This window comes from Aphis gossypii, chromosome 3 (assembly GCF_020184175.1).
Source record: "Aphis gossypii isolate Hap1 chromosome 3, ASM2018417v2, whole genome shotgun sequence".
Lineage (NCBI taxonomy): Eukaryota > Metazoa > Arthropoda > Insecta > Hemiptera > Aphididae > Aphis > Aphis gossypii.
The window spans coordinates 47244926-47271594 of record NC_065532.1 but is presented as its reverse complement, the minus strand read 5'-3'; the positions used below and the strand labels follow the sequence as shown (position 1 = coordinate 47271594).

At 26.7% G+C, this 26669-nt stretch overlaps 1 protein-coding gene across 4 annotated transcripts in view; it reads left to right on the top strand.

The window, feature by feature from the left end:
• The first annotated feature begins 446 nt into the window (after window positions 1–446).
• Window positions 447–26669, top strand: part of LOC114120907 (poly(rC)-binding protein 2) — a 43497-nt gene continuing 17274 nt past the window's right edge. Inside the window, exons 1-3 of one of the 4 annotated variants that reach the window (XM_050204866.1) lie at window positions 447–1053; window positions 1270–1519; window positions 25215–25326. In XM_050204866.1, the coding sequence (XP_050060823.1) occupies window positions 25261–25326 (66 nt within the window). In that variant the 5' untranslated portion in view covers window positions 447–1053; window positions 1270–1519; window positions 25215–25260. The remainder of the gene's footprint in view (window positions 1054–1269; window positions 1520–25214; window positions 25327–26669) is intronic. The other 3 variants (XM_027982995.2, XM_027982997.2, XM_027982996.2) reach the window with 3 other exon arrangements.

The window sequence follows — 26669 nt, the reverse complement described above, 5'->3', positions numbered from 1 at the left end:
AACATAATAGAAACTCTGAAATGTAAGTAATACTCGATAATTTTTTTTAGCTATAATATCCTATCATTGTCGTCATAGGGATCTAAAAAATTTTAAGGGAATAATTCATTGACGACTTACTACGCGGTGAAGGAAGACGACGACTCTTAAATCTATATACCTATATAATATACACCCATTCCAAAACCGTAATGACAACTGATCTGCGCGAAAACTCAAAACAGCGCACCCCCCCCCCCCCCCACACCACCCGACACGCCGCGCAAGAGTACGCGGGGGGTACGACGACACGGCCGGTGTGCGGTGCGTGATGTGTACGCGACGTGCGAAGCGCTCGAGCGATCGTCACCGGTAGCGCCACCGCCGCCGGTCGCCTCTCGAGCGCGTTATTGGGCCGGGCGAACGTTTCGCGTGTTCCGCCCAGCGCGCAGATATACGTCGCGATGCGCGCAAACACGCGTTAGCGCATACGCATTCGTCCACGCGCGCACACGGACGGGACGAGAGCGTTCATCAACTTCTTCGCGGAGGCGCGCAATCAACTCTCCATCGCACACACACACATATTGCTGTACACGTAAACGTATATAATATATTCTCCCAACAGAAGCAGCAGCCGCGCGCCGCCGACAATAACGTCCCGTCGATCACGCTCGCCGGTCGTCCACATAATAATAAAATACTCTGCCGCTCTGCCGCGCGTGTGTGTGTGCGTGTGCTCATCGTCGCCGCCGCCGCCGCCGCCGCCGCCGTTGTCGTCGTCGTCGTCGCGGTCGTCTCGCCGGACCTTACTCGCTCGACGTCATCCCACCACTACACACCATCATCTACCGCCACACAATCGTCGCCGCCGCCACAACAACCACCACCACCACCACCACCACCACTACCTCCACCGCCACATCCACACCGCAACCACCACCGCATCATCGCCACAACCGCCACCACGTTAGATATCCTCCACACTGCTGTGCAATAACCGTTATCACCACCATCACCGCTGCCTGTACCTATCCTCTCGAGTACCCGTTGGATGGCTAGCGGCCGCCAAACGTAATAATATTATTAACTATTATAATATAATCGCACTTATCTCGTGTAAATAATAATATTATATTATCATAGTGCGTTTTTCCGTCCGCCGTGACGTGGATAATCGTAACTAAACTATATTGATGCATTTATGCGTATAATATTAAGATTTCGCAGCAATACTTCCGCATGGCCGATTCTATTTATATACTATATTATACCTATGCGTGTACTTAGGTAACGGCAGCCGAAATTCTTGTTCCCGTCAGACCTCCGTACTGCAGGATAATACCTACTACGCGACCCATCCGGTTCCAGGTCATTTAGGATAAGACTGCTGCAGCCATCTCCATCGTCACCACCACGAGAACCACCTCCACGACCACCGCCACCGAAACCGGAACCGCTATCATTCGGTAGATCAACTACTGCAGCATCACTTAGCGTACACGCAATCGGACGTTTACAAACCAACAGTCAATCAAAGGTTAGTTAGATATCTATTAAAATAAAACACATTTAATTTTTTATAATAGAATAAGACCAGGAAGTGATTAGTTGTACCTATGTAGTACTTATATAATATGTTACACGTACAATGGTTTATTATTAAAATAACAAAGAATTGACTCAAACTTCTAGGTTTACAAAAATATTCTCAGATTATTGATTATTTAATGAGATTTTTTTCAAAATGTTTTCACCAAAACTATACGAGATAACTACCTACTATAATTACTTGAATTTTTTTGAACTTCTGAGGTTTACATTTTAAGTACCTACTTTAATAAAACTGTTGGTAATTTGTAGAATTCCGAGATTACAGTTTTTTCGTATAAAATGTTGTAAGATAACTGGAAAATTTTACTATTGATATTACATTTGTTTTGATAGTCTTAATATTAAAGATGCGTCTGCAGCTGCAGAATATTTAAGTATTGTAAATCACTTTAGATTAAATTAGACTAATCCGTAATTGTTGAGTTACAAATAATACATAAGCGTTCGATATACGTATACTAAGCAATATGTATAGAATATAAATAATTTTTAGATAAATGTGATCTGATATGTTTTTATATCGATCTACGGCTATTATTATATTTATCAGAGTTTGAATTAGCAAATTTTTATATTTGTACGACAATATTAACGTTATTTATTATTAATGGTTAGTAGTCATCAGTTTTTATCCATAATAATTTATGTGCTATAGATTACAATTATAATTGGATATCATAACACTAAGAAGTAATATCCTTATATATTGATCTTTATTCTTTATAATGTAATACGATTTTTTTGTACAGTAGTTGAACAGTTTAATATAATTTTTATTTACTAAAAACTACACCTTTTTTACCAGTTCAAGACTTATATGATTAGTATTTCTTATATAAGCATTAAGCAAGGCTAAGGATTTCATGCTAAAATACCCTAAAAAAGTATAAATATGTAGTTATGCCTTAAAATATACTGTATAACCTCCAAAATATGCATTGCTATTTTAAAATTATACCCTCGTTTAATTAACGGGAAAAATTTGTTTTGATTATATTAATCTTTTAAAATACATTATTAAATATACAAATACATTTATTTAAATTAATATAATACTTGTCAGTTATGATTCAATATTGACATTTATTTTATAGTTTTTCTCCAGTAATAATTTTTATGTTATTTATTATTATTGATAGGTAGTTTTCCAATTATGTTACCAAAACAAATATTATTATCATTATTATAAGCCAAAACAATTTTATATTTAAATAACAAAATATAGTTTATAGAACACACTTGTATATGAGTGAAAAAATATTGAAATATAAAAAAAAACTCTTTGTATAATGGCAAATATTTGTGTATCAGTTGGTTATTTTATTAAAAATATATAATATCCTAGGTCCACAGCCCTGAATTCATAAGATTCCAATGTTAAATATACAAAGTTTAAATAATCGTTTTTTTTTCAATAACCAAGAGTGAAAATAATGAACTTAAATCATTGTCGTCTCAAAAACAATTAAAAGTTGTACTTCTCAGTTCTCTGCGTCACGATAAATTCAATAAAATAACAATTGAATTTCATATCTCTTGTGTTTCACTTAACTTTTATAGAATGTTATGCCTATTAAATTTATTATTATTTTAGTTATATGAATAGACTATTTAAGTCACTTACTAGTAAAAAATGCACAGCTGTTACCACTATGCCTACATAAATTTGTAATTAACGTCTAGACACTCTAGACGAATAATTTCTAAATACATTTTATCTGTTTGTTCACAATATAATGTATTATGAATACATGTAGTAGGTAATTTTAGAGTTGAAATTTTAAAGCTAAATATTAAGGGTAAAGTTCTTCTATTTATTGACTAAAAAATGTCGGGTGTTGAAAAAAGAAACCATATAGTATTATAGTTAATAAGAAGCCTCGTAACTATATTATCAGCTATATTATCATAAATTTATTTATTTAACTGCCTAAATATTATTATTAAGGTGAGTGAGTAACAGCAAATTATATTTGCAAATAACTTATTGTTTATTATTTGTGTAACGATTCATAATTTTGAAGTCACGTTAACATCCCTTATATTTTAAAGATGTAATATTCTAAGGTTTTTTATTTTAATCGAGAGAGCTTATAATTATTAACAGATATCGATTTCAACATTGTAAATGCATTTTTTGCTTACAAGAAAAACAATAAAATTAAAAAAAATCATTTGTATTTCATTTTATTGTTCTGCGTTTTTTAATTCGTATTTAAAAATTCTTAATTTTCATAACACCACAACGTCTATTTGACACAATCGAATTTGTGGACCATCATTATTCTTCAAAGGGTATTATTCTGTCATCTAAATGTAAAACATAATAATCGTAGAAGTAATCGACAATTGTAATAATTGCAACGTCTTTTTAAGAAACGAATGAGAACATTTTCTCTACTATTTTTGATTTACATTAGACTCTTGATGCACGATAAATTGTTAACGGCTCGTGCAACAAGTTATATAAGTACTATCACACATTTATATAAAGTAAAATTAGTTATTTCTATCTTAACTATATAAATATCTTATACTCACGATACATCAAATCGTCTTGATCATTAAAATTTTAAGGTATTGTTACAGTGAAAACCTAGTCACTAAAAGAAAAATCAAAGATTTAGGTTAAAAACTTAAAATATATGACAAGTGCAAAAACTTTATTCGATCAGATTTAAGATTATGGTATCCCATAGTGTAGACATTCCCTAGAGGTTTTTAAAAACTTACAGAGCACGTACGACGATAGCACCGTCAACACGTACGTTTAGCTTGAGGTGATTTGAGCTAGAAATGTCTCAGAGAAGTAAAATTTGTCATGCATATATATCATATTAAATTTTGTATATTATACAATGCAGGGAGGGTATATATTTTTTGTCTAGTATCCCAAAGGAATAGTATGTAGCGTTGTACACAAAATGTTTAGATAGCTTTCTAACCTCGTAACTTTTATACAATATATAAAGATAAAAAGAAAGAAACTAATTTTTTTGTTATTGTTTTTCTACCCAAGTTTAAGTTATATAGGTATTCTATTATTGTTTATCAACAAGTAGCATATTATTGCTGTATCTTTGTTTGTGGTTACCTATTTCTCACAGTGTTAATATAATTATACAGAAAATTGAATAATGGCATAGATAACGTTCATTGATGTTTATAATTTTTAATTAAAACAACACTATTGGATATCAGAATTTGCAATGAAAAAAAGAAAATTTTATTTTATTTTTAAAAAATGTATATCATTTCATTATATTTTAATTTTATAAGTTTTTATCAATATTATATACCTATACATTATACATAGCTCCGTATTTCTTATAGACTGAAGTAATTATTTTCAAGCTGTGTCCCAAGACCACGAAAGTTCTTTCAACGACAATGTTGGAAACTTTTTCGTATTACGTCATATACTCATGTGTTATGTATATTATACTTTACTTTCTTTATAAAGCTGTTGTTTTGTCACACGACTATCATTATTATTACTGTTATTATAAGTGTTGTTTTTCAACGACTTGCGTATTTGTGTAAGTACAACATTGTGTACTTATATCAGTCAAATGAACCGTGAAATCCTTGTTTTGAAGTGTATGACAGTGGTGGGAATGGGGTTGTACTAAAAAAGAGTGGCTCTATAATAATGTGATCTATGCATGCACGTCATGTACGCGAGTGTCGAAAGGAAAATATGAAAATCAACCTAATAATTTATCCTAAGTATAATAATTAATAACTGCAGTATATATGCAGTAAATATCTATAGTTGAATTAACTGTGACTTATGAATAGTGAAATGTTCAGTGGAAGGAAGAAACTTCGCTGCTAACCATACTATCTATATAAACATACGTTAAAATAATATAATAGTGTATATGAGATAATGAGATATCCAGATAATCCAGGCATATAAACTATCATGTATTCATAATATATTATAATCTAAATGATTTTGGAAACAATAAGTAAAATCCTATACTGGAAAAACTCACTAATTATATTATGTATAATATAGGGACCTATAATACGGATTCTTCCAACTGTAAATTATAATAATAAATATTTAATAAGATTTTTTTTCAATGTAGTAATAATTTAAAAATTACTTTTAGTTGAGATTCTTTATGAACCATATCCTATTCTTGATGCTTTAGTAAGATTTTAATGATTTTATTTGAAAAATCTACAACTGAAATTACTTCTTGTTAATACTTTTATATTAGCTATATTTTTAACTAAATTCTATAACAGATATAAGCTATATGCTAATAATATCGTTGTTTTTAACTACTTATAAAATATATATTCCAAGATATTGTTTTAAATCAATAAAAATTTAATAACCTACCTGATATGTTAATCCGCTGTATGGATTTCGAGCTCATCTCACTATAATGGATGTGTTAAATTTGTATTCAATGATAAAACATTACACACCAAAAATGATTCTGAGCGGAAATAATATGACATATTATATTTCTATCAATATTTTATTGTATATTTATATTGCTATTGGTAATTAATCTTTCTATTTTTAATACGGTAGGTTGAAAATTTTTTTATCAAAATACATCATATAGGTATAGTAATTATTGTGTATCAACTATTATTTCCTCTAATACTACTAATTGCTATTGACTTGTAAGTGAATGCTGACGTAATGGTTGGTAAATTTATTAAAATTTGAACATAAAGCTCACAATAAATTGTGTATTTTTTATTATATTTAAATAGCTATTAGGTATGTGGGATTATCCTGCATTTTAATATTTTGTTGGCCAGCTAAAATAATTTAAACAACATTAAAAATAAAAACTAAACATTTTAGGAAATCCCAAATGCCCATAAATAGTTAAATAATAAGTTTAATTGTGTATAGAAAATGATAATATAATAATCAAGGTGGAGTTTTTAATATTAATGTATTTTTTAATAATACCAAAATAACAAATATTGTTAAATGATAAATCGTATTATACGATCGGATATCTATTATCGTAAAAACGTGAACTTTTATCAATCACGAAAAATGTGATAAACTTATGGCCTTACTATATACTTAATCTAAGATTTTCTGTTAACATTTTTATAAAGAATCTTGAATTAATTTTCAAACCATATAAATGTCAAATTAAAAAAAAAATCTTACTTTTCAACTGAGTATAAAATATTATAATATTGAATTCCATTAAAATTTAAACTTTAAAAGCTTATAAAAAACGACAAAGCAATTTTTAATAATTTTTATTTTTTACCAAATAATGTAAGTGGAACTTTTTTAATACACGATTATAGATACATCGATGCTTTTAAGTTTTTTTATTTAAAAAAAATTTTTATCATACATAAAAAAAAAAAAAAAAGTCTATAATTTAAAATCTTTACAAATAACACCCCCCCCCAAAAAAAAAAAATCAGAATATTTATAAAATTGTACCATTTATAGAAAAAAAATTATTGTATTAGTCCCTACAATTAGTAATTATTAATTTCTCTATTTTCCCAATTTTTTGAAAATTACAATACCTATTTGTTTTGTGCATTTGGATCATAACCTTTTATTTATTATATGAAAACTACCGATATTTCTCACTAGTTATTATTTTTTTCTTGTATTTTAAAAACTAAATCAATATCCTAAGTAAAAGAATTTCCGAAAATAGCAATTTAAGAAGTATTAGATATTTATATTTACAATGTAGATTTAAATTTTCTATGTTATTTGGTTTTTTTTTTGTCCTAAAAACCTTATACAATTTTTTTTCATTTTATAGAATATACTAACTTTTTTAACAGTAATATTTAACAATGAATTTTTTCGTTTATGGTTTCGACTGTCATATTTTGTGAAATTCAGATAGTAAAAACAAATTGTCCATTGGCAATTTTTAGATACTTTTCATCATTCGTAAAATAATGTCTAAGTATTATAATTATAATCCTTGATCAATAATCAATTAAGAAATATACGTATATTATGTGTTTCGTTCATTATGGAAAAATGCATATTATATTAGTATTTGGGAAATCTGAAGCACTATATAATATTATTAACTCATAAATAAATGTGTCACATTCATATTTCTTTTAAAATGACTATAAAAGACGCAAACTTAATTTAATCTCAAATTGTGGTGTTGTAATTTGGCAGTAAAAGTAATTATTTTTTTTATTACTTTCATACTCAAATAAATTTAATTCTAGTACATGACTTTTTGGTATGAGGTATTATTTTATTTTTTAGTTGCCATATTCCAAGGATAATTCTTTAGTATATTTATGTTTTTGAAAACAATTATTTTATTCACAACTTTGAAACAGTAATATTTAATAAAATAGTTTTAGTAAATAATGTATAATAGCTATATTATAGTATAGTTATAAGACATACGGAATAATAAACTATAAATATACATTAATTGCTGATTTATAAGTTTTGGTTGTACAATGATTTAATTTTCTTTAAATTAGAAAATTACGATAAGCAATAAGTCACCAAAATTATTACTTTATTTTTTGTACATATTATAATGACTTCGATAGTTCTTATATCTCTATTTAAAATGTTCAAACTAAATCCTATTAAATAAATAAATACCCGTAGTTTCAGATTTAAAATTTCTTTTTAAATTGTTTTTTTTAAACATCATTTATTTTTTCAGTAAAATTATGTATGTAATAGTTACTAAGGTATAGATTATTATTTATTTAATCTCAGTTGTATTAATTACCGGTGTCATACGTTTCTAGTTACAGTTAATTATAAAAATTGTTTAATATTAATGTACGAAGAGTAGACTGTGGATTTGCTGATTTTTTCTGTTTCTTTCAATAATCTTCTATGGTATTACTTTTGGTTTTCTACTTCTCTGATATTCTTAAAATGTATTGGACACTTTATTGTTAATTTAATACTCGTAGCTACTACCTACTTACTATAACTATATAAATGTTTGAGCTTGCATTAACATAGTTAATTAAAAAATAATTCTCTATTTTTATTGTTACAAATAATGATTGCTGTATTACAGTGTATGTTTCTGAAAGTGTTTGAACATAAAAATAGTAAGCCTAAAAAGAATATAATATTACTTAGAATACGATTAAGCAATTGGTACCTACTGAAGTATTGTCTAATATAGGTACAATCTATATAGATACCCTACAGTTTCTATAACTGTTTATGGGTTTCTTGTGCAATATTGAATAATATGTCATATTATATATTACACTTATATTACGTTCGTGGAAATCAATTAAATATATCGGTTTTGGCCGTCTTCACAATGGAACATCGCCGACGTTTGTTTGTTTCTACTACAAATGAACTAACATTTTATTCTCTGACATAACAAAAATAGACACATATCTCTGTCTTGCTCATTCCAATTGTGTACACTCATCTTGTTGCGGCCTAAATAGTTTAACGTTTAAATCGGCGTGCGAATTCGTTGCTATTTCCTATCACTGTTTTGGCACTGTTCGTTGTCGCATCTCTCGATGATTCTTTCGCTGGAATTCGCCACGTGGCGTGGAGTGACTAAATTTAAAATTTAAAAAAATTCTTTTGTTCAGTATATATAATAATATAATATATTTCTAAAAGAATAATATATTATCATAATATTGTGTTTTATGCGAATTTTGAAGAAAAAAATCTTACACTTTTGGAAACAACTATAGTTTTTTTTTTACTGACAAAAAATAATAGAAATACTAAAATATAATATTAATTAACTATAAATTTTTATTTTTATCATTGTCGTAGAAACGATGCAAATATCGTCGGTGATATAATATGATTCGATATTTTTATTCCATACCGTTTTAATTTTTAAAATTATGATTGAACTATTAAATATTTGATAACATTATTCAATTAAAATAAGTATATAAGTGTATTTATATTTGTTTAATATTTGTAAATATTAGATATTGAATTAAAATTCTACCTAGGTATTCATAAGTCTCTTTTTTGATTCCGTTTAATGTTTTTTTGAATTACAATAAAGTAATTAAATTCTATTAAGAAAAAATCATAATTTTTTGTACAATTATATATATATAATATTATATATATACGAAACAATTAAAACTATGTATTTTCGATATTTTAATGTTTCTGTATAACCTAGCCTATGTTTAAAAAACTTAATTAAATATACTTTAAGTTTTTTCTAAATTGTATTGCCAACGATTACATTTCACTACTACCACGAAAACAAAAAAATAACATATTATCTACTTCCCATTTATCAGTTAGTTAAAAATAAAAGTATATTACTTAAAGTTTTAAATTAAAGTTAATAATTTGTATTGAATGTTTTAAACTAAGTAATTATGTGATAGCAAGATGCAAGACTGTCAAAATCCAACTTGGGCCCGATTTCTTTAAGTATAAAAATATTTGAAATCACGTGTGTATTTTAGTGATATGCACATTAAATATCATTAATCATTCCCTCCTTCCTCCCCAAAAATACAACTAATGAATTAAAAATTATTCTATACAAAAAAAGTATATATATATAATATTACTCAGTTATTACATGTTTATAAACTCATAACTCATATGAGGTAGGTACAATAACGAACATGATCCCATACATTTTATACATACATTTATTATAAACTATGTATAGTAAATTAATTTATATTTATGTAGAAAAGGGTTCATATATTATAATATACTTTATTTCTCTGGATTGAGTTTGTTTTTTTTTTGGTAGAAATTTAATATTTTTTAAAAATTTAAAAGCATTACGCATTTTGTTGTTGTATCAGTATGAAAAATAATTAAATCAATGATTAAACTTAAAAATAAATTAAAATCATATTAAGAGCTTAGTTATGGAAATAAAATGTACAATTGTGGTACACCCGTATTTCTTTTTTAATTGGAAAAAGTTCATTCAAATGGAAATTTCCAGCTTTTAAATAATTTCAATTTTCCTTCTTGTTTTATAGAAAGTATGTCATATTATATACCTTTTATATAAATTATACACTTGAATAATAATATTGAAAACTGATAAAATGTAAGTGATTAAAAAATCTAAAATCAATAGAGACATTAATATTAAATTATACATTATGAAATATATAAAATTCTCGTTATAATATACTATGTAGTATACTTGTATTCTAAAATATTTATTAATAATTAATAATTAAAAATAAAATATTTTATACATACTTAATGGTTTAAAAAAATTTTTAATTGTAAACAAAACAGTATTAAATCAATTTGAAGCTATATTTAAAAAAATACGATTTTTCAGAAAGTTTGAAGTTGACACCATATAAATTACATAATGTATCTGAATTTAGTATCTCAAACTTCGTGTCAAAAGATTGCAGAGTCAGTCAGTATACTGATTTATGAACTTCAGAATTAAATTATGACGAAGTAATTTAATTGATAGTGTACATTTTATATGGAACTTTCAAAATATGATGTTTAAACGATGAATAGGCTTTTTTTATACAATATAATCTTACAAAATAATAATTTTTTCTAAATGCTCTAATTCAAATAGCACCCTTAAAAATAGTTTATGTTTCGTGGAACGTCTTTAATTTTAACTCAACTCAAAGTTTTCTAAAAAAAAAAAAACCAATATTCTACAAAATGTTTTAACGATACTGTTGTTAATAATTATTCTTTATTAAAATGAGCTTAAAAAACAATTTTCAATCAAAATGTTAATAATATTTTTTCTAAATATGATATAAAATAATTTTCTCATTAATCAGATACATCTGGCGGAATCTTTGACAATGTTCCCATGGAACCCTATGGCTCCGTGGAACATACTTTGGGAAATGCTGCTCTAATATATAGTAGGTTTCGACTGTTTCGAGTGTACCCATCTCATTCTTGGTTTATTGGCTGCAATCTATAATGGATATAGAAAATTCGAATTAAATAATAAATTAAATTGTTGTAAAAATAATTTATGAGAAACCCCATTTACTTATTGTATTTCATGCTATTCATTAAGAAATTTTTTTTCATCAAAAAAAAAAAAGAAAAGTAAAATGTTCATGCTTTTTGATTTGTAAGTAAGATATTCCTAAAAAAAGTTGAAAAATCAAAATCTATAACATAAATAGCCAAATATTTTGATAATTCCATATTTTATTCATTATTAATTAATATTTCTATCTAGATATTTTATAGAGCGAATTTCAAGTTTTTTTTACTAATTTATAAAAATCTTTTCACAGATCAATGAATTTATATATTATTCATTTTTAAATCATTAAATATTCTGCTTTGATAGTCATTTATATCCAATTATCGTTGAATTAGTTGAATTAGGGTTTGATATTTTTTTATTCAAATGTAATCGATGGTTTCAGACGTTTCAGTCAAATTGGTTATTCGGAGTGTATTATATCATTGAGGATTTATTTCACGAATCAGTACTTTTATTATTTTATACATTTTCTAAATTGATAAAAACTCTTCGACTGTGGACAATAACACTGTTGTAGGATTTTGACTAGGAATCTCGAGTGAATTGTGTTTCCCAGAAAAATGTAACACAGATATTTTACTTAAGTACCTAAATACATTTATTTTCTTTCACTTGGGAAATCACGAGCCATATATCATTTATAAATGTAATTTAGATATTGTTAAAAATGAAAACATATTATAAGTGTAAAGTAATATCAAGTTTTTTATCGAGCAATAAGTATACAAATTACCATTTTTGTAGGAACAATCTATTCAATTGGACAAATAAAGTACAAATGATAAAAATATGAATACTTTACAAGAATTATCATAATTTGTTTTAAGCTTTAGTTATTATGCTACTCGGTACCAAACTTGAGCTATATTATATTGCATATCGTAATATTTTTAAATTAAAAAGAAAAAAATGGTTAAATATCATGCATCTAATACCTACAAGCATACAGAACATGGATTAATTATATTTTTTATTCTACATACATTAATACTATTAAGCATAAAATATATACTTTTAATATATAATAATATAATAATTGGAATATTTGATGTTTTATGATGAAAGTCGTAGTAAGTACCTATTTCAAGAAAAAGTATTTACTTTGTCGATATAAAAAATAACATGTAGCATAAGAAATATGTTACCATTTTTTTTTTTTTATGTTGATAAACAACATTTATGTGTATTACTTATTTTGTAATCAACTTAAATATTTTATATTTAAAACCAGTTTAATTTTATAATTCCAAAGAATATTAACTTCAGTGTTTTCATTTTTTTTTTTTTAGCATTTTAAATACTACATTTATTAAAAATAAAGTACCGTTTAAGTATTGTAAACGCTCATAAATGGGTATAAAAAATTTTATCAAAAACTTAAAATTGACAATGGTTTATAAAAACTAATTCTAAATTCATTGATTTCCATTTTCTACTGTTATACACCTTGAAGGTTTTCATCGATATTTAGAACCGTATAGAAACTGCAAATATTTTAAAATTTGTTTAAGAACGTGTTTTGTGATTACACATCAGTACGTTGTAAGTCGTGGAAAACTGTCAGGAACGTGCAAAACACAATTTGTTGAAGGCATCTAATAGTCGAGTTTATCATTCAAATAAGGGAGATGAAAGGAAAAAAATAAATGGCTTAACTTAGAGAAAAGAATGTATAGATAAACTTATAGAAATATAATTGGATTTGAATAATGTTCTTTAACTTCTTAAATACTATTCAAAAATATTATACTATTATAGATCTAAAATATATAATTTGCTTACTTGGAACAGTAATAAATTACCTTTTTAGGCTCTATTTTTAGGTCTCTATCAAACTTCTTAGTGATTAAAATATACATTTTCAGCTTACAAATAATGAATTTTAAACGTAAAATAAGTTATTTAAAAAAATCTTCTATTTTAGACGTTTGAAACTGAATATTTTAAATTATCAAGAAAATTTACAGTAATAACGTTGACACGTGTATTTTTTTCCATTACAACAAAAAAAAAATTTCATTTACTTTTTTTGACATCAAATAATCTAGTGAATATACAAATTTGTTAAAAAAAAATCTACAAAAAAAATACTTGAATTATAATAAAATATTGTATATATTATAATAGTCCCTCAACCTTTGTATAAAAACCTATTAAAACACTACAGATAAACACCAAGTTTCTTATTAAATTAGTTTCCTTTAAATGTTAGGAGAGTTATTCATTCGGTTTTTGATATATACATTTATAATACATTTAGTATTTTATTTCATAAAAATAAAATAAAATGTCTTTTTATGTTCTGAACAATTCTTTACAAGTTTATACCATTTTAACATTTAAAAGATTTAAAAATATCAAATTTAAATCATACTGTAATAAAAAAGAAAAATTGTACTGTAAGTACGTTGTTCTATATAATAATAATAATATGCTTTTTGACTTGTATAGTAGGTACCGTATTACCGTTCACCTCATTTTCAGTTGTGTATTTACTGGGTGTCATCTGCATGATTTATCTCCCAATTCTCTAAAGCCTTTTAGATTCTGAATGGAGCAATGATAATATTCGCTTTTATTGATGTATTTCTTGTTTACTTATTTGTTTTTTATATCGGTATCTCTTGGATCAGTAAAAATGCTCGAATTTTCAACTTTGAAAATGATTTTTGGTGGAGAACTGAAAATAATTGGTATTTTGGAGATTACACTTTCTTTATAATCAGGAGAAAACTAAAATATATTTAATTTTGGACAAAATATCATTCTGTATTTACTAGGTATTTTGTTAATTCGAAAACGAATAACTGTAAATAATACTTAAATACTTATTTTCCATTTGTTATTTTTTAGACATGAAAAAATAATTTTCAAAATATTATATCTTTTAATGAGCTATTTATAGACATTCGAAATTTTCTTTTTTTGTCTTTTATCAATTTGATTTTTAAATAAAAATGTTTTAAAGCTTAATAATAGATTCATCAAAACATGATAATGTCTTTATTTTCAAAATGGATTCAATTTTCGATTTTTCGATCTTAATAACTATTTAATTAAAACTCTTATATATATAATAACATACTTCTAAAATTAATTTTTTTACCAAACCCTTTACAAAATGAAGATATAAATATATTTATGGTACATTAAGTTTGACAAACCAACAACACAAAAGACAATATTAATAAAGAAGCAAACCACTACCATATTCTTAGTAAAAACCATTGACCTATATTAGTGAGCTAAATTCACAGATTTTTACTTGGTCGTCACCCTCTTTCCCCCTACCCACCATTACCACCCTGAAAAATTGAAAATATTATGACACTGCTAACTTAACACACAGTAGGTAATGACTAATAACAATAAATCTTAAAAATATTTAGCATAATAGAAAACCCAGTAACCGCGATTGGTATTTATTTTTTAACGCGTAATTATATACGACATACTGTGACTTTTAAACTCGTGTATTATTCACTTATATAATTATATCAATAACCTAGTATAAATAACTCGGGATAATAATGGAATTGATATGATTCCGGTGAATCCTCAACCCACAACGGTAGTTCGACGTTATTGCGACCGACCGTAAATGCGGAAACAAATTCTGTTCAATTTATTCATCACGATTCGTGATAGCCAATTAAATCCGACAATAATTATAAATTACTATTAATATATTATAATACGTAATACCGTAAAACGTATATACGACCGATTTACATTATACACATTCATTTATTCGTAGGTATGTCGTGTACAAATAACGATTTGATACTATATATACATCACCTATATATCCGCGATATCCAATACCACCACCCGCGACCTATCACGATCGTTACCGCGTACCGTACGGCGTAATAACAGTCATGTCTATAATAGGTACCTACGTATATATTATATTATATACTCCGTGGTGCCCACGCACGCCGAAGGGTAAACGCGCTTCCCGGGGGTGGGGAGGTGCAGGCTGGCGGACCAACAGGGCGGTCATCTCATCAGTGGCGGTTCGCGAAGGTAGTCGGTCAGGAGCCCCCCCAACCCCCCCCCCGCGGCGAGTGATAGCGCGTAATATTATTTTGGCAAAACCGCGCGCGCGGGGCCGATGCTGAGAGCGCGCGTGCGATCGCCGAGCTGCTCTGTGCGTGTTTTCGAGTATATCGCTCAACCGTCGTGGCCGTTGCCTTGGTGACCGGCCGTCTGCTGCTGCACAGAAGTGGCGGTGGCGGCAATCGCGGCGAGCATTCCAGGGGGATGTCGGGTGGTGGTACGAAAAGGGGTAGTGTAGCGACGGCACGAGACCGACTGGCGGCGGCTGTGGCCGTGTGACGGCGTGACGGGTGCCGGCGGGTTGTTGCGCGGGCGGCGGCGGCGGCGGTGTCCTGGGGAGGGTCGCGTATAGCCCGTAGGTGCAAAACCGAAAGGCCCCGAGAGTTTCGCTTGTACACACAAACACACGCGCACACGCCGCCGCCGTCACTAATGGGACACGCGCGGGCGAGAGTTGCGAGCTTGCACGCGCGAGATGAATCAATGAGAGACCTCCGCCGCTGCCGATGGGACTTTTTCGCGCTCGCTGTGCGTTCTTCCTCGCCGTCCGCCACCGCAGCGGCCGTCGTCAATAGCAACGGCCTAGAGAGAGCGCCGCGCGCGCGCGCGTTTACGCCGAGCGTACGTGTGTGTGCACGCGCGGCGGATGACGTAGACGGCTTGACGCCCGGGATTCGCCGCCGCAGCTGACTATCGATAACCGTGGTCCGTGAGTGCGCGCCGCATCGATTCCGCTGCCGCTGGTTCGCTCACCTTTCTCCGTAACCACTCTACTATACAACTACCCCTCTCGTACTGCCTCTTCCTTAGAAAAAAAAAAAACCACCACCACATTTTCATCCGCGGCCACCCACCCGTCAGGGCAGCAGGCGTCTTCCATCTCGCGTGCCGTTTTGCCAGCTTCAATGCTCTACACCGACCGCCGGAAGTTTTACCGAGAGTTGTCGGTGGTGGTGGTGGTGGTGGTGGTGGTGGTGGTGGTGGTGGTAGGTTCCCAGCGAGTTCGGAAATGCCGTTACCGATGTATATATACATAATATACGTTATATTGTACGCGCTAACGTATAAAATAATATATTATGTGAAAATATAGTTTATAACGTTTATGCTCCTGTGCGTCAGTGTCGAGAGCTTAGAGACGATTATAAAAATGTGTACCATGCAGAAACTCGCCAATGCAAAAATTATTATTGTTTCGTCGTTTTGATGCGTAATATTATTATTTTTATTAATTGTTCATATTATGTATAGGAATTACAATAAAATACGGACAAATTAACTAAAAAAACGTTTAATAAAAGATTTTTTTATCATCAACGTAGACATAAACAATTTTTGACAAATTCGTTATTTTATTTTATTATTCAATAAGGTAATTGTTTTATTTCGTTTCACTCCACTTTGACATCAAATTATGGTTTGGCAACTATTAAAAAAAAATTCACTGCTGATACGTTTTTTGGTTTTGACACGTACAATTCGCGATTCTTCAATTATTTTTAAGCATGTTTACATTTTTGCTTTAACGTTTCGTGGTCTTGTTACGTTATAATAACATTGTATAGCATGGCCTAATGCACAAAGAAATATATTTTTACACTATTGACTAGTGACTACTACAGACTATTATTAATTAAATATCGATAAAAATTATGTTTTTGTATGTAACAAATAATAATAATAGTATTTACTAAAATGTTAAATGATAAGAATGTTTGATCATATGTCGTAACAATATATCATATCATATTTTTTTCATGTATAAATCAGATAAATAAACCAAAAATTACAAACTTGTATATAACTTGCCATTAATTCTACATAAAATAATTATATTTTTTGTAAAAATATTGAAGAATCATATTAAAATACTATAAAAATATACACAATGTTTGGTTTTTCTAAAGGAAATAATGCAAGAAAACAAATTTAATTGACATACCTAATTCATAATATAAAATGTTTTAAGTCGAATTCAAATTTAAAATGAAAAAGTTTTATAAAAACATATTATAAGAGAGGAAAAAAGTAAGATTTATTCTTACTTATTTAAAAAACATATTCTTGGTGAATAATTTCTATGATACGAATCTGTTGTGCAGTATTTTAATTTTAATATTTTTAAGTAGTAACTTTTTTTTGTAAACTATAATATTCTTTTAGTTTGACGTACAAATAAATTTGTTTCCTGTTTATTTTGTTATAATTATTTAAACGGTAAATTACATTTCTATGTTAATTAATATTTATTATTAACCTTTAAATAGTTATTTACTGCGATAAATAAAAATAATTATTTAAACTATTGTACTTGAACAATTAACTCGTTGAATAAAATTTTGTGAAATACTTTTTTTTATAATATACAAGTATATAACTGTATATAATTCCCAGGCATTACGGAATTTTTTATTAGTTCACATACTTTATAAGATGAGAATATATAGCGTATGTTTCTAGCAAGGTTCCTAAAGAAAAAGTTTCAACTAACTCTAAATTACGAACACTTAACGCGATACTATAAGTTGATTCTTATATAAAATTAACCGTTCTCAGATTAAACGGGTTAAGTACTATCATTTTTCCGTAACACCTATTTATGTAATGAATGTATGGACGTAATATGAAATATCACACATGGGTTTTGGTTTTCTTAGTAAGCAAATTAACTATAGGTACCTAAAGGGTTTATTGTTGATAGTTTTAATACTTTTGAATTTTTTAATATAAAGATTAAAGGGTTAAGTTAAATATTCATAATTGAATGGTCTGAAATAAAAATATGAAAAGTTTAATTTTAAGATTATTACTAAGTTTTTATCAAATAACTACGATAAATATAATTTGGCATTAAACGATTTAATTTTAGCTGTAGAGTTGAAAATAAAAACTGATCATTGATCTTATTGGTGAACTCAGATTAAGATTAATCTGGATATAGTCCAAAACTATGTGAAAAGGTATTCGAACTCTCAGTGTCCAAAAATGGCAAGTTTCAATTGACAGATTAAATGGGTTCACGCCAAATTAAACCGAAACTGTGATGTACCTATTTAAATTTTGTATCTATATGAAGTATTGTAAAAAACTAACAAATCCATTACAATTTACAAGTAACAAAATTGGAGTAAGAAAAATATTGATATTCTGTAATACATACTAAACTGATGTCATAATAATAGCCATAATATATACCCAGTCACTACCCTTTCACTTTATAAATCTCATGGCCAAGGACTTGGTTTTTATTTTCATCAACTGATTTAAAATTCCGATCAGCCTCACACATCTTTCGTTTTCTTAAACACCATCATGAATTCATGAGTATTCTCGTTAAGTAATTGGCACACTTGAGGGTAAATAGATTATATATATATGTATATATTAAATAATACATACAATTAAGTAAAAAGTTAAGTACAAATTAGTGGATTGTAGAATTTTAATAAATTCATTGGTCATCTTGTAGTCGACAGGAACAGAGGATGTAGGCCAAAAGATTAATTAAAAATATTAATTAATGTTTAACGTAAATTGTTTTAATTTCCTACCTGTGTAAACAAATATAGTGGATTGTGATTTTTTTCTTACAATACTGGTATAGTTTAGTTGATAAGCAATATTAAAACAATTTTTATTGGTAAATTTAATTCAGTATTTTGAAAAAAAAATCAATCTGAATAAAATGAATCGTCAAAACGCGTTCTTTTTAAAATAACAGCACGTACTATGAATGCAGTTTTATAAAAATAAAACAAAATTCTTTAAAAATCTTAGATAAATAAATAAAATGTACAGTTCTTTCAGAATTATTCTATTATTTTTATAAAATTAATTTCATTGTGAATGTTGTAGTGTAATTAAATCTAATCGTATCGTGAATGAGAATAATTTAGGTAAATAAAACTTAAAAATCTTAAGTTTTCAAATTTTAGTAGGGATTTTGATTATAAATTAATCTATAAAAACTATAAAATGTTTCAAATTTTAAAGTATGTTATTTTATTAAGAAAATTAATAAAACTAAATTGAAGCTAAAGGTAATTGAATTTGAAAATATATTGTTACTCACTAAATTATTATTTAATATTATTAAATTACTTTTGAATGTCTAGTTTTATTAAGATAAATAATTTATTCAATTTCAAAAAAAATTTCAGTATTCAAATTTATTGTGCAATTTGTATTATTTTTATTACGTAATTATTTATTAATAATATTATGGTATAAGAGTTAGACTATAACTGTTCAGAAATATTAACGAAGTTTGATGTTTAAATAAAATAAAGTCATACAATTATCATAAATAATAAATAATAAGATCAATAAAAAAATTTAAAACAGAATTTCATGTTTATTCGATGTTTTATTGTTGAAATTTTATTTGTTTCGAATATCTAGATATCTAGAGTAATGTTTTGTGTGAAATACGTACACTTTAATATTATTTTTAATAGAAGTTTAATATAAGTACCTATACATAAAATTATGCACACTGGTAGGAATAATGACATCATTATTTTGGGCTACACAACATAGTTGTCATAAAAATATAATAATGATAATGTAAAAAAAATAATACTTGGAAATCTGCATAAAACATGGTGTACGCGAAACAACAAAATAAGTACATATACAAATACAAATGTGAAGTACCACTCTTTGGAGAACCGTCTCTTTTAGTTTCTAGAGAGTAAGTGCGACCCTAGTACCTAGTAGACACACTTGATTCCCATGGAAAAAATAAAACTCTCCTTTATATTTTGCTATTTAGATAGTGATCCTCAATAATGTTTTTCCTTTCTTTTTAAGTAAAGAAAACAGTAAAAATTAAACACTTACTATATAGAGTTATGTTGAGATTCCATTAAAACTTACAAACAGTAATAATTTTGTTGATTATAGCTTAAAAATTTACTTTTATTCGATAATCATTTATATAAGTTTGTGTAAAAATTCTAATTTTTTTATTACATTTTATGTCTCACATATTATTATCATCATTGTATTAAAGTTAAATTAATAAATTCGATATTTATGTTTATTTTCTAATTTACTTATATGAAAATATTGTTGATGATTATATTTTTGTTATAATTCATAAAAATTGTCATATATCGTATCTTTTTACAAAATAATAATGTAGGTACGCAAAAGAAGTAAATTACACTATATAAGCTGTAAACATTCAAATTAAAATTAAACATAGGTTATTATTATTTTTAGACTCTGAGCAGTGTAGCAATTTTAAGTGTTAGTTTTACAATAATATGTTATTTTTATTTTTTATTAGTTTTATTTTGTATCTAACATCACAACTTAAAGTAGGACATTAATTGATTCAACCATTAATAGTGAGCGTATTTTCTTGAAAACATGATTCAATTCGTACTTCAAGAAGTCTAAAGGAGGAATTTTATTATCAGTACTTTTCTTAATAAGTGAAAAAAATTAAAAAAAAAAACAACGATAAAAATAGAATATTTACATAATGGCAGTTTTTAAAAAATTGATTTATTATTGATGTTGTAATTTGGAAAGAATTAATTGTAGAGGCTTTAAATTTTTCACTAATAATACAAATAATATCATTTTCTAAGGATAAAAAAGTGATCTCTAAAAAATAACTTCTATAAAATCGTACTCTATAAAGTATCTAGTTATAAATTAAATTTCATGTATCACCTATAAAATAAAATAAATAATACGTAGTAGTTATTTATCTTAATTTTTGCTAATTTTTACAATCTTAACTATATAATGTAATAATTATTATACTATTCTATCAAATACTTATTATTATAAATAAATAATAGACCAATGATAACGTAACTTAAAAAAAACTTTAATAGAACCATGATATAAATATTAAATATATTCAAATAGATTTAAACACTGTGCAAAGAAAATAATTATAAACATTATTGGAATTTGCAAAAAGTTTTTAGTTCCAATGATTAATATAATAATAATTTTTCTTAATAATAATAAAATAACTAAAATTGACAGAGAAGAAATCATGTTGACTATGTATTTATTTAAAGTATTATTTTATTAAATATTTTTTATAGTCCCAGAAAACATAGTGCAATCTCTAATATTAATAAAGGGTTCTGTTGCACATTAGATCTAGTGTATACTTTGATCTAAAGTAAAAAATTATCCGTTTAGTACTTTTCAAACTCATCACCATTTTTTGACAAAACTCATTTTGTTTTTTGGATTTATTTAAATTAACTGCAATTTCCTCAAAACTTTAGATTTTAACTTCTAACGCTTTAAAAAAAAAAAATCTATAATTTTTAATTGCTAAACTTATTTGCGATATTGCATTAATTTTTTTCATTTTCAAAATAAAAATATTTTTAAAATCTACTCCATTATCTGACTAGTAATAAAAAAAGCTAATGCAGCTATTAGTTTTTGCATTAAATTAATTTAAATATTACTTGTATAGTTTTTTGCAAGACCATTTCTCTTTAACTGTCCTCCAAATTGATTGTGGAAGATGGATATAATCATAATGTATAGCAAATGGAAACACTTTTCTTAATGTGCATTGACGGAAGCATTGTCAGTGATAATCTCCAATACTGAAATTGATATTAAACTCATTTTATTGAGCATCTTATTTAAGTGTAAAAAAAAAGTTGAATATGTAATAAATCTTAAAATCGACCTGTATTGTATGCATATAATAAAGACACGATCTTCTAACCTATCTTATTATCACTTTATTTTTAAATCGATCTATAAATTACAAAACTTGTTTAATTAATTTGAGACACAATTTGAATCATACTAAACTCGTCTATAATCCAATGAATAGCAGTGACAATTTCCAAGTGTAGAAAAAAGGAGGTTATAATTGTCTTTTCCACTTGTTTTCTTACAATATTTTTATTTAAAAATAATTATTTTTAATAATCATAGTTTTTAATAAATCTGAAAGTTGAATTCAGGTATTGAATTTGACTGTATAATATGATCTGGACTTTTTGGTTCTCACTTAACCATGTATGGATATTATTATAACGTTAGAAAGTTGCGATGATATTTCATGAGAAATATAGGAAATAGCTTTTCGGTTTAATGTAGAGACTTTGATATTAGTTTCCCTTACTTTTCGTCAGATATTTTTTTTTGTCATTTCATTTCTGTCTTTTAGAATTTGATCAATGACTATAAACTCCACAAGAAACTTGCTTATCTAAAAAATATTTTATCAAAAACATTTTTTAAAGCTTTTGAATTGCGGAACTTATTCCCATTGAAATTAAATATTTGAATGAATAATCATGATTTTTCTCTGAACAGATTTTAGTTATTTTGTTAAAACTAAAAAATTATTTTTTCTACAGACTAAAAATTGTTCACAATTAAGAAGATGCTATACTCTTACATGTTTTGTTTCCGTCCTAAAAATATATAACACAGAAAATTTACGTTCGATGGAACCAATTGTGTGTTTTTCACTTTAATATAATTGTAAATTGACCTATTATCTAAGTTAAAGGTAAGAAAATTACCTTCCTGTACTTAAGATTTTTTTCTTTAGCATTTTCGTTAGTAAAGTGAAGACAATACATTAATACATTATGTTAGGGTATATTAAGCTTTTTAAGTAATCTTATTTTAAATGCATGGTTAAATTTTTCATGGTACTAACTTACGACTGTAAAAATCAGTTTAACCAATTAATCAAAGTAAATATTTATAATAATAATAATATAATATGCACTATTCTTAAACATTGTATCTAATCAAACTGTTCCTTTTGTTAAAAATCTATTTTTCACATGTACTTCTTAATGACCAAGAAGTATACACTTTTATCCTATACGTCAAAGATAATTTTCGGGATTTTTGTCTATAGAAATATTGTATACGAAAAATAATTCTGAAAAGAGCATCGTATATTATTTTTCTTAATTTATAAGTAAGTAGGTATATTGTAGAACGATAAATAGGTTGGTGGTATAAATAACTTATAATTAGAGAAACTATTTGGAAAATGTCATTGTGCGTAGAAAATAATAAAATTGGTAGTACGTTTCAATGGCGGGGAGTTTCAAATTTTCAAAAATAATGTAACTAAACAGGATAGCAGGAAAGTTGTTAAAAAAGTAATTTTAATATCCATAACTATTAGGTATAATTAAATTTTGAAAACTCCTAACCTATATATTTTCTTGATATTATTAAGTTAATTTAAGAACATTTTAAAAGGAACCTGGTATAGTATAACATATTATACTTAATTTTTCATACACTCTATGTCTAATCGATGTCGCAGTCTGATATATTATATATTTTGTATATTTATATTTGTGTATACTGTATATTTTATATTACTGGAAATTTATTAAAAGCAGAGAACTTGCATTATTAACGTATCAAATGTTCTATTGTATTATTTCAAATTGTTTATTGAACTCTCAGGTTTCTGAAATGTGTAGGTATATCAAAATACAGAACACTATCTAGGTATGAATTATTATTTTCTGTAATTTTTATGCGTGTATCTATGTTTTTGATTGAGAATGTGTATCTATATCGGCTATACCTATAATCGTTTGTAATAAGATGTAAATATATAATATTATATACATTAAGTATTAATCACTAATCTAATCTAACTACTTAATTTATATATATATGCGTGTTTACAAAAGAATACCTAAATGGTTTTAGCTAAAAGTCTTTATTACGTGTAAGAGTGTAGATTTTGCGAAATCCCTTTAATAATTTTACATTGATGTATATATTTATCACTTTATTGAAATAAGCTCGAAAATAAATATCTGTTTTCCTCTTTCTGTTAAATAGTTTGTAAATTATCTCTATTTATAAAATATACTTAAATAGTTTAATTAATATTTTTTACTTAAACATAATATTAAAGCCTAAAAGCTAAAGTATTTTAATATTCTTTAAAAATCATTTTATTTAATCGTATTAGATCAGCGTTAGTCCTTCAATATTAATTTTTATTATTTAAAAATATTTTCAGTTATTGTTTTTACAAAAGTTTTAAATCTATTATAAATAAATTCATTTTATAAAAAATATGTGAGCTTTTTCTTACGAAGGTGCATATAATATTAATGTTATTAAAATGTGTGTATTCTTGAATACGAAATCCTACACCTTTTGTTTTAACTATTGTTTCATTGTAGGTTTTACTTTAAAAAAAATATATCTTATTTTAAAACTATACCTAATATAAATTGATGATAACGGTATAGTACTTTAATTTCAATTTTACTTGAAGAGTATCTTAACTATCATTATGTTTACTAATTATACGCACTCTATCCACGTATATTACCATTTACATAATGAAGTTTCTTTAATTAAAAATACTGCAGTATGTATAATATTCGTTTATATTTATATTCAGTAGATTCAATTTTTAAATTCCTTTAGAAAATAGGTGTCTGTGTAATTTGGAATTACTTATATAACATAATATTATGACATTTATAAATATACAACGCAAATTCGTGTTAATTAACATGAACTGTTAATTAATATTATACTAAAATAATATTTTATTTGTTACAGTAACTCGAATAATCAAGGATTACAGGGATTTCAACGAAAGGACCAAATGGACGCCAAATCGAAAGATGACTCCAATATCAGCCTTACACTTCGGCTAATAATGCAAGGAAAGGTAAATATTTTTTTTTGGAGTTTGTCTTCGGCATAATATTATAAATAATTTTAAAACAATAGTATAGGTTTAATCTAAAATCAATCTGAAGAAAGAATAAAGAATAAAAACATAATAATTAATATTGTAATTTTCGATTTTTCTTTCCCCTCGTACCATCGAAGCCTTAAAAAGAATTAGTAAATAATCCATTTAGCATTATTATTACTTCTACTATTCTAAATAGTCTCATAAGTGAAACCATAATAGTATATTACGCTTTTGTGAGTTATGTATATAATATACAATAATTGTATATGTATACATTTAGGTAAACATATAATGTTATACAAGGTGATCGATTTAAGTGTCTAGACGCACTATTTCGAAAAGTTAGAAAAGTTATCAATCGGAGTACACACATAATATTAGTCTACTATACCTCTAATTAAAGCTTTAAATTTAAATACAATATAGCAATATATATATATAATTAATTAACTTTTTGTCTAAAATTTGTTTTTTGTATCGATGTATTCTGAATATATTCTGCTTTGAAAGATGAAATAAATAATAATTTATTTTATCATTCAAAAAAATTAAAAACTTAAATAGTGGTAATGATAAAAAGTTGTAAACAATTTTGTTTTCCAATAAAATACAATTATGTAAAAATAATACTTTCAGAGTGTAAACGACGGTTGTCTATAGAATTATTGTGTGACTCGAAAATAATAATATTTGTTAAGTCTATTGGCATAATATCTTATATTCGCATAATCACTATAAAAATTATAACTACAATTGTGAAGAAGACATGTCATAAATTGAACACCTTGTAAATATTTTTTACGAAATATACATAATACACTATATGGATCTAATTTGTTACTTGACTATAATTTCTTAAAATTTAAAATAGAACCATTTTCACTCAAAAGTCAGTACAAACACACACAATATAACACATGTAATAGAAATAATACATTCAGCGTTCCCTTCAAAATCTAAAAATTGTAAATGTATTCCATAATTCACATACAAAATGTTGTAATTTTAACTTATTTGAAACTACGTGATCAATATGTAAGACTTTTAATTAGAAAATTAATTAAAACTTTTACAAGGTTATAAACAAAATTTTAAAGTCTTATAATTTTAGTTCATTATTTATTTGACCACAATGAAACGATCACCTACCAAATTTAAATCCAACTATTTAAGTATTTTAGTACTTCTTTAATGTATAACAAGTAATAAAAATTATAATGGATTTTTTCTTATATAAAATAAAAATGCTAGTTTAAAACTTAAAAAAAAAATAATCGTGAAAAAGTATTCTGCATTAAATCTCCAAGGGATAT